General features: G+C 45.2%; 1 protein-coding gene across 1 annotated transcript; it reads left to right on the top strand.

Annotated features, from left to right (window-relative positions):
* Positions 1-324: 324 nt before the first annotated feature.
* GCNT3 (glucosaminyl (N-acetyl) transferase 3, mucin type) lies at positions 325-3,695 on the top strand. Its single transcript, XM_059915523.1, has 2 exons — positions 325-522; positions 1,862-3,695. The coding sequence occupies exon 2, from the start codon at positions 1,916-1,918 to the stop codon at positions 3,236-3,238; it is 1,323 nt and encodes a 440-aa protein (XP_059771506.1). The 5' UTR covers positions 325-522; positions 1,862-1,915; the 3' UTR covers positions 3,239-3,695.
* Positions 3,696-10,382: the final 6,687 nt, after the last annotated feature.

Here is a 10,382-nt window from a genome sequence, read left to right as displayed (position 1 = left end):
TAAGAGAAGTGATATTTGAACTCCAGGCCAAAAGAATATAGGGGCATACCTGTGTGTTTCTACGGTTCCTTGTTAAGGGGGAAAAAAGCTTTCAAGTTCTTGTCTGAGTATTGACAAGTTTTTATGAACGGTTTTGTGGCAGGAGAGCATGAGTACAAACTGGGCTGTTCTGGATCAAATAGCTGCTTGCCTTCTCAGACATTGCCAGCATTTTTTTCCTGCTTGCTCACCTTCCTGGATGACTTGTTCTTGAGAGTATGCTCCTGGATGATATATCTGAGCTGGCTCTCTTATCTGAGAGCAAGAAGCCAGAAGGTGAGTGACAGAGCCACCTGCTGTTCTTTACTTTGCAGAGATTAAGGAGCCTGACACAGTTTCTTGGACGTCCTATGAATGTTAGAAAATATATTTTGGAGAGGCTGAAAGAAGAAGAGACATGGTGTTCACATTTGCTTCCATGGAACCCAACCGATCTTCCCTTGGGAAAAAGATCTTCCCTAAATAGGAAAGAAGCTATTAAAGGTGAGAGTTTGCTTTACTTTTCATTTTTTCTTCCTCTTAGATTCCCATAAGTTATTACTAAAGAGGATACAGTCTTATGCTTTGAACAAGATTGCGATAAGGGAAAAGAATTATTGCTGGAAGGATATGTCACATTTTGTTCCTCTTTTTCTCCTTTTGGGGATTTGTTTTTCCCCCTATACTATCTGGTTTTCTTTGTTGGTACTAAGTACCCTTAGTGATTCAGATATACATACTTTTTCATATTCTTTTCCGTTATGGTTTATCACAGGATATTGAATATAGTTCCCTGTGCTATATAGTAGGACTTTGTTGTTTATCTGCTTTTTACATAGTAGTTTCTAAGTACCCTGTTTAAAAGGTATTTAAACTTTTTACCCTATTTAAAAGGTAGCTGTGGTTTGGAGGAACAAGTATTAGGCTTACAGACACACACGCCACACACACAAAAAAAAAAATTGGGGGGAAGAGGGAGTATGGAAGAGTCCCAGATTTGCTTCTTATAATGTATATGACATTTGGCAAGTTATTTAGCTTCCGTTTTCCTCTCTATAAAAGAGGCCTAATATTACTATGTTTTAGGCATGTTGTGAAGATTCAATGGGAAAATGTAAAGAAATTTCTGGCTCAAAGAAAGTTCTCATTAAATATTGCATATGCATAGCTTTGTGTGTCTCTGTGTGGATATATTTTAAATTTGGATAGACTGAGAGTTATCTGTATGAATGATTACAATGTATTTTTCGAATTACATCCAATTTTTTGTACTTGTTTAAAAACATTTTCTTTAAAGCGTGGCTAGATGCCACATCTAACCAATGAATTATATGTGGTGAAAGCATCCTAAAATATGAACTGTCAAATAAGAGCAAGAAGTGTACTTTATCTTTTAAAAGGACATTTCTAGAACTGAAGCTGAGAGTTTGAATTTCATGGATTTTCTCTCTAGACCGATCAGAAATTCTATCCCCCAGTTAAGAGCTATGTTAGAAACAGGGTGGTAAGGTTTGGGGGGAAGAAGGAAAAATGAAGGGCGGGGAGTTCCTCTTATTAATTACACCTCTACAGCAACAGGTACTCAGCTCTGCTTCCCTTTCTGTCTCCTGAGGTGGAGGTGGAGCCAGATCCTGATCCCAACCCCAGCACGATCAGCTGGTTTGTAGTGTCAGGTTATAGACCTCCATCAGTGAGCTGGGTGTGCCTCTTCAAGGCAGGACTTGACTGAGGATATTTGTCTAGAGAAGAAACCTATTTTTGCCATCACTTAGGAGTTGAACTTGATGTACCTTGAGCATGTTCCAGGTTAGTTTGTAACTGAAGGCATTTTGTTCTATCCAAGGATTTCATCCTCCTCCTCCTTCCCTGTACCCAAACTCTACCAGTCTCCCATTCCATGAAGATGATTAAGTGGAGGAAGAAACTCTGCGGGAGGCGTCACCTGTGGGCCCTGGGCTGCTATATGCTGCTGGCCATTGTTGCTCTGAAACTTTCTCTCAGGTTAAAATGTGACATAGATTCCTTGGATCTGGAATCCAGGGACTTCCGAAGCCAGCGCTGTAGGGACATCTTGTACAAGTCCCTGAAGCTGCCAGCAAAGAGATCCATCAACTGTTCTGGGATCACCCGAGGGGACCAGGAAGCAGTGGTCAAGGCTCTCCTGGACAATCTGGAAGTCAAGAAGAAGCGGGAGCCTTTCACAGACACCGATTACCTCAACATGACCAGAGACTGTGAGCAGTTTAAATCCCAGAGGAAGTTCATCCAGTTCCCACTGAGCAGAGAAGAGTTAGACTTCCCCATCGCCTACTCTGTGGTGGTCCATGAGAAGATTGAAAACTTCGAACGGCTGCTGCGAGCTGTGTATGCCCCTCAGAACATATACTGCGTCCATGTGGATGAGAAGTCCCCAGAAACTTTCAAAGAGGCAGTCAAGGCCATCGTTTCCTGCTTCCCAAATGTCTTCATGGCCAGTAAGTTGGTCCGGGTGGTTTACGCCTCCTGGTCCAGGGTGCAGGCTGACCTGAACTGTATGGAAGACTTGCTCCAGAGCTCGGTGCCATGGAAATACTTACTGAATACGTGTGGGACAGATTTTCCTATAAAGACCAATGCTGAGATGGTCCTGGCCCTCAAGATGTTGAATGGGAAGAACAGTATGGAGTCCGAGATACCTACTGAGTACAAAAAGTCTCGCTGGAAATACCACTATGAGGTGACAGACACATTGCACCTAACCAGCAAGATGAAGGACCCTCCCCCTGATAACTTACCTGTGTTCACAGGGAATGCCTATTTTGTGGCTTCTCGAGCCTTTGTCCAACATGTCTTAGAGAACCCCAAATCCCAAAGACTGATCGAATGGGCAAAAGACACCTATAGCCCGGATGAACACCTCTGGGCCACCCTTCAGCGTGCACCGTGGATGCCTGGCTCTGTCCCTTACCACCCCAAGTTTCACATCTCAGACATGACTGCCATTGCCAGGCTGGTCAAATGGCAGCTCCATGAGGGAGACATCAGTATGGGGGCACCTTATGCACCTTGCTCTGGAATCCACCAGCGGGCTATCTGCATTTATGGGGCTGGGGACCTGCACTGGATTCTTCAGAATCATCACCTCTTGGCGAACAAGTTTGACCCAAAGGTGGACGATAATGTTCTGCAGTGCTTAGAAGAGTATTTACGTTATAAGGCCATCTATGGGACTGAACTCTGAGATACACCGTGAGAGGATTGCAACCCGAGGGGCAGGAACATGTACAAACGTGCCTAGAACACGCTGGGACAGTGTGGGGTGGGAGACCAGGGCTCTGGAATCCATGGCCTCCCCCTGGGTCAGGGGGCTGCTCTTGGAGTGTGGTGAGTAGATCTGTTGCCTTGCAAATTGCTGCCCTGGGTGAACACTGACTGTTCACTCACCTCACTTCCAATAGCTCCTCCACTGACTGTGCCACCGAGTTGGGAATAAGAACCAGCTCTTTGGGTAAATAAGGGAGGGAAGTGTGGCAGGAGACCCTGGATTTCAGTTGAACTCTTGGCATTGGCTTTTTCACTCTTTGGAGAGGCCATTCCTAATAATTCTAGGCTTGGTAGTAGGGAGGGGACTTTGAGGGAAAAAAGGCCTTGTACTATTTTGTACTATTAACTTAAAAATAAATAGCTTCTGATTCAAATCCCTGACTCTACTTTTTGTCTAGTAAGCCAGAGATAAGATAAAACGTTGAGACGTTTTCTCATAACTATTGGTGACATTTAAAATCCCTGGTGGCTAGCAAGAGAATCCCCATTGTTCTGGAATGATCATGGCAAGCTGTATAAATGGCAGATGCAAAAGAATATAGAGGAACACAGCTGATTCTTTCATTACTGAAAGCCCTCCTCATTTTGTTATCATTGCCAGATTCATGACTTTTCTGTAAGGGAAAAGGCAGGGTGATTTAACCCATATGACCATCCATATCCTTATGGGAAAATTACAGCACTAATTTTGCAAGCTTCACAACCAAAGCTTAATGTTCCATGAGAAAGATGGTAGTTGCCATTAGGTAAGGTCACCGTATAATTTATTGTCAAAACTGGAACACATTTTACTTGGGGGTGGGTGGGTGCTGTAGTATTAATAACTATGTTAGATAACAAGAATAAACTAGGTCTGGTTATTCTATCTTTATGCCTCTTGAGTCAAAACTTTTATTTAAGTATGTGAATGGAATGGTCACTGTTCATAGTTCTGTGGCTTATACATTTCCTTGTGGGGAGACAGTTGTGTGTGTGTGTGTGTGTGTACATGTGTTCTCTGCCCCACACTTCCATCCGCCTGCCTAACAAATGTTACCTGGCGAAACAGTTTCCTTTCTAAAGCTCCAGAGATAATTGTCAGGTAATCAGAAGGCAATTAGCTGTTAGTTATATTCTTCTGTGATGGGAAAAGGATACCTCATAAACAGATAAGCATATCTTGTGTATGGTAGAGCTGGTCTCCCGCATACAATCTGCTCTGGAAAAGTGATCTATATACCAATTAATTTGTGTAATTTGAATGGTGTTCCCATTAATATGTCGTGAAGCCATTAGTGTGTTCCTTCTTTTCTGATCTTGATTCAGTTAATCAGGTGTTCTCTCACAACCAACTTTCCCTGCAACCCTTGTACGCTGACATAGCTATCACTGTGTCTGATACAGTGAATTTTCTAAGTTAGCGATTGCTTTCTGTAAGGTTGTACTCCTTTGGTAATGGGCATTGCCACCACCAACTTACCTGCACTGTCACACTGAGTCCTCTTCACTTTGCTCTCAGCCCCATCATGGGGATGACTAATGGATAGCCAGATGCTCCACAGATGAGCCCTGTAAGGTCTGTCCCTAGCAGTGGTGGTTGTGGACCTCTCCACCTGCTAGCCTTTGTGACTGTCCTTGGTCCTCCTCTGAGAGGGCTGCAAGGGGCAGAAAAGTTTCCGAGTGCATGTGTTCTGAGAAAAGAACGTGGGTTTTTGGCTTCATAGTCAACTTCCTCTTTAAATTTTCACGTGAAATAAATAAGTTTTTATATAAGTACGTTAAAAAGATTAAAATGTGGGGACTTCCCTGGTGGCGCAGTGGTTGAGAGTCTGCCTGCCAATGCAGGGGACGCGGGTTCGGGCCCTGGTCTGGGAAGATCCCACGTGCCGCGGAGCGGCTGGGCCCGTGAGCCACAATTGCTGAGCCTGCGCGTCTGGAGCCTGTGCTCCGCAACAGGAGAGGCCGCGGTGGTGGGAGGCCTGCGCACCGCGATGAAGAGTGGCCCCCGCTTGCCGCAACTAGAGAGAGCCCTCGCACAGAAACGAAGACCCAACACAGCCATGAATAGATAAATAATACATAAATAAATAACTTTAAAAAAAAAAAAAAAAAAAAAAAAAAAAAAAAAGATTAAAATGTGAACTTGTCATTTTGGGGGAACAAGTTGCTGGAATTTTCCAAGCATTGAAATTTCCTCTAGAAATACATTCAAAGGGGAATAGGAAGTGCTCTTTATTTAATAAAAAACATAAGGTCTTCTTATCAGAAGGGTCAAATTCCTCCCTCATTTGGTGAGTGTATTTTAGAACCGTACAATTAAACCAACACATCTGTTGATTTTTCCTTCCCTCTGAGTCATATCTGTTTCTGTACCCTTTCTCTGGATAGGAAAAATCTCATTAATGAATTGAGCAACTATGTTTATATTCTCAAGGTTTGAATTTCCTCTTTAGTTTTGATTTGCGACCTGTTGGTAAGTGGTTTTTTTTGTTTGTTTTTTTAAATTTCGACTGTGTTGGGTCTTAGTTGCGGCACACAGGATCATTTGTTCTGGTGTGCAGGCTCTTTGTTGCGGTGTGCGGGCTTTTCTCTAGTTGTGGTGTGCGGGTTTTCTCTTCTCTAGTTGTGGCACACAGGCTCCAGGGCGCATGGGCTCTGTAGTTGTGGCGTGCGGGTTCCAGAGTGCGTGGGCTCTATAGTTTGCTGCACACAGGCTCTCTAGTTGAGGCGCACGAGCTCAGTAGTTGTGGCACGCCGGCCTAGCTGCCTCGCAGCATGTGGGATCCTAGTTCCCGGACCAGGGATTGAACCCGCATCCCCTGCATTGCAAGGTGGATTCTTTACCAATGGACCACCAGGGAAGTCCCGATAAGTGTTGTTTTAATAACTATATTTTTTGTTGCACACTCTGCCTATTGTAATCTTTGCTCTTTTCTTGACTGAGCGAAAATTTAAGAAAGGAAGAAAAGACAGTTAACCTTGTCTGGGAACAGAAGATATAATTTATTTGAGGAGAAAAAGCATTTCGATTAAAAAATGGAAAGAATAATTAAATCCATTGCCTGCCTTAAGTCCTTCAGTTGAACTGAATACCTATTCTTACTTCTTCCCCTTAGCCAGTCAGTCATTACAAAGATATGGTTCCCATCTCTGTGACACTTGAGTGTATGATGAGCAATGAAATAACTCATTCATTCATTCCACAAATATTAAGTAAGCTCCTACTATTTACCAGGTATTGTTCTTGACACTGGGGATAGTGCAGTCAACAAAACAGGAATCCCCATGCTCATGTTGTTCACATACCAGTGGGAAAACCACTATAAACGGATAAGTAATGTATATGTATATTAGAAGGAGACGAGTGCTGGAGAGAAATTGAAGGAAATGAATGAGACCTTAGGAGAGTGGAGTGGGGAGGAAAATCTTAAATAGTGTGGTCAGGGAGGCCCTTAATGAAAAGGTGACATTTGAGTAAACATTTGAAGGAGATGAAGGAATGATCCATGAGGATAAATGCGGGAAGAGCATTCTAGGCCAAGAGGAAAGACTTGCACAGCACTGAAGCAGGACCACACCTGCCACGTTTGAGGAACAGCAAGGAAGCTGGTGTAAACGGAGCAGAGTAAAGGAGGGGGAAAAGAGTTAAGAATACAGGGGAGGAGGATATATTGTAAAGGCGCTTGTGCCCCATTACATGGACTTTGTCTTCTCTGAGAGAGATCGTAGGCCCCTGGAAGGTTCTGAGCAGCGGGCTGACATGATCTAACATTTTAATGCTGCACTGAGGACAGACTGGTTGGGGGGTAGGGGTGGGAGCAGGGAGGGTCGTTAGGAGGCTGTGGTACTAATCTCAGCACTAGCAGTAGTGGCTTAGACCAGGGTTGCAGCAGTAGAAATGGTGAAAGTGGTCAGATTCTGGAAATGTTTTGAAGGTTTGGTTTGAGAGTTTGCTGACAGATTGACTTTGTTTATGAGAGCAATGGAGGAGTCAAGGATGACTCCAGGGCTTTTGTTCTGATGATAAGTTAGAAGGACAGAGTTACCATCAAGCAAGAGAGGAACACTGTGGAAGAGTGGTTTTTTAGGGGAAGATCAGGGGGTTGATTTTGAACATGTTAAATTGGAGATGCCTATTAGACATCTGAGTAGAGATGTTGAGGAGATGAATGTGACAGGAATCTGGGTTCAGGAGAGAGGTCTAGACTGGAGACACTTGTATGGTATTCATCAGCTTATATGTAAACCCATAAAACTGGATGCGAGTCCCAAACGAGTGGCAGAAATAGAAAAGAGCCTCCCAAATGAGTTCTGAGGGCTCTCCAAAATGCAGAGGACGGTGGAGTCAAGATGGCGGACTAGGAGGATGCAGAATTCGCGTCTCCGCACAACTAGGGCACCTGCCAGGCACCAGTGGGGGACCACAGACACCTAAGGGGGCAGGAGGAATCCACAGTGACCAGGTAGGACATGGGGCGTGGGGGGGACTGAGGGGGGGAGGAGAAGTGGAGGCGGGATGGGACTGGCACCTCTGAGGGGGGCTGGGGGAGGGGAAGGGATCCCATGCCCGAAGGGGGAAATTGGGGGACCATTGGGAGGGCAGAGGATCAAAAGGGAGTGTGGACAGGTTTCCCCTGCCCACTTGGGCCCCCGGGAGCCTGCTGAGATCTGGGACCTGATCCTCTGCCCACCGAGGCCCCCTCCAGCCGCGGGTCCTGAGGGAGTGGGAGGGAGGGAAGGGGGAGCAAAAGTTAAAGGCCAGACCTCCGGGACCAGCACCCCTGAGGGGTGGCTGGGGGAGGGGAGGAGTTCCTACACCCAGCGGCACCCACCCACAGTTAGGGGTCTAGCGCGCAATGGGGGAGACCCTGGGGGAGACCCTTGGGGGAGACCCTTGGCTGGGGTGGGGGGGGGCGGAGAAACAAAAGGGAACACGGCCAGCTCTTTCCCTGTCCACTTAGGCACCAGGGAGCCTATTGGGCTCCTGGGCCTAATCCTCTGCCCTCGGAGCCTCCCTCCTGCCACGCAGACCCCAAGCCCCGCCTCTACACCCCCACCCAGGGCCCCACCTCTATGCTCAGAGACCCCCTCCCTCCAACGTGCTGGGCCTAAACTCCACCCACACACCCTCACTCAGGGCCCTACCTCCGAACCCTGGAAGTCCACACGCCAGAGGCCCTCCTTTCCACGTGCTGCCTCTCTCCTTCTGCCCAGGACCTAAGCAGAGGCCCCGCCCCATGCTTGAACGTCGCCCCACCTAGGCACCGCCCCCAAGGCCTTTTCCAGCTGCATGGGCCCTGAGCCTAGGCCCCACCACATGTTCAAACGTCACCCTGCCACCTGCCTAGGTCCCACCCCACCCTAAACCCCACCCCTGCCTAAGTTCCACCCCCCTGCCTAAACTCCACCCCCATAGCCAAGGCCTTTTTTTTTTCTTTCTTCTTTTAGGTTGGGGTTCTGTTTTACCTTGTTGATTCATTTATATATATATATTTTCTAATCTTTTATTTTTCTAATTTTATTTTATTCTTTATTCTTTGTTATTCTGCTCCTTTTGGCTTGTTTCCCTCGTTTTCATTTTTTTTTTTTTTAAAGATTCTCTTCTTTTTTTTTTCTTTTAAATTTTATTTATTTATTTTATTTATGACTGTGTTGGGTCTTCGTTTCTGTGCGAGGGCTTTCTCTAGTTGTGGCAAGCGGGGGCCACTCTTCATCGCGGTGCGCGGGCCTCTCACTATCGTGGCCTCTCTTGTTGCGGAGCACAGGCTCCAGACACGCAGCCTCAGTAATTGTGGCTCACAGGCCCAGTTGCTCCGCGGCGTGTGGGATCTTCCCAGATCAGGGCTCGAACCCGTGTCCCCTGCATTGGCAGGCAGATTCTCAACCACTGCACCACTAGGGAAGCCCTTCATTTTTTTGTTGTGGTTTTGTTTTACCTTGTTGCCATTGTTTCAATTATATATATATTTTTCGTAATATATTTCTTATCTTTCTAATTTTATTTTATTTTTTATTCTTTGTTATTGTACTGCTCCTTATTTACTTTTTTTTTTTTTTTTTTTTTTTGCTGTGCCATGCGGCTTGCAGGATCTTCGTTCCCAGGCCAGAGGTTGGGCCCGAGCTCCTGTTTTGGGGGTGCCAAGTCCAAACTGATGGACTAACAGAGACCTCAGACCCCAGGGAATATAAATTGGAGTGAGGCCTCCCAGAGGTCTTCATCTTGGCACCAAGACCCGGCTTTACCCAACTGCCTGCAAACTCCAGTGCTGGATGCCTCAGGCCAAACAACCAGTAAGACAGGAATACAGCCCCAGCCATCAAAAAAAAAAAAAAAAGAAAAGAAATGACAAAAAAAAAAGTCACAGACGAAGGAGCAAGGTAAAAACCTACAAGACCAAATAAATGAAGATGAAATAGGCAACCTACCTGAAAAAGAATTCAGAGTAATGATAGTAAAGATGATCCAAAATCTCGGAAACAGAATGGAGAAAATACAAGAAACGTTTAACAAGGATCTAGAATGAAAGAGCAAACAGTGATGAACAACACAGTAACTGAAATTAAAAATACTCTAGAAGGAATCAATAGTAGAATAACTGAGGCAAAAGAACGGATAAGTGAGCTGGAAGATAAAATGGTGGAAATAACTGCTGGGGAGCAGAATAAATAAAAAAGAATGAAAAGAATTGAGGACAGTCTCAGAGACGTCTGGGACAACATTAAATGCACCAACATTCGAATTACAGGGGTCCCAGAAGAAGAACAGAAAGAGAAAGGGTCTGAGAAAATATTTGAAGAGATTATAGTAGAAAACTTCTGTAACATGGGAAAGGAAATAAGTCCAGGAAGTGCAGAGAGTCCCATACAGGATAAACCCAAAGAGAAACACACCGAGACACATATTAATCAAACTATCAAGAATTAAATACAGAGAAAATATATTAAAAGCAGCAAGGGAAAAGCAACAAATAACATACAAGGGAATCCCCATAAGGTTAACAGCTGATCTTTCACAAGAAACTCTGCAAGCCAGAAGTGAGTGGCAGGACATATTTAAAATGATGAAAGGGAAAAACCTACCC

This window comes from Balaenoptera ricei, chromosome 2 (genome assembly GCF_028023285.1).
Source record: "Balaenoptera ricei isolate mBalRic1 chromosome 2, mBalRic1.hap2, whole genome shotgun sequence".
NCBI lineage: Eukaryota > Metazoa > Chordata > Mammalia > Artiodactyla > Balaenopteridae > Balaenoptera > Balaenoptera ricei.
This window is presented reverse-complemented; position numbering and strand designations above follow the sequence as displayed.

Bases quoted from the DNA above. Each gene is read 5' to 3' on its own strand.
- GCNT3 (XM_059915523.1), top strand. From the start codon at position 1,916: ATGAAGATGATTAAGTGGAGGAAGAAACTCTGCGGGAGGCGTCACCTG.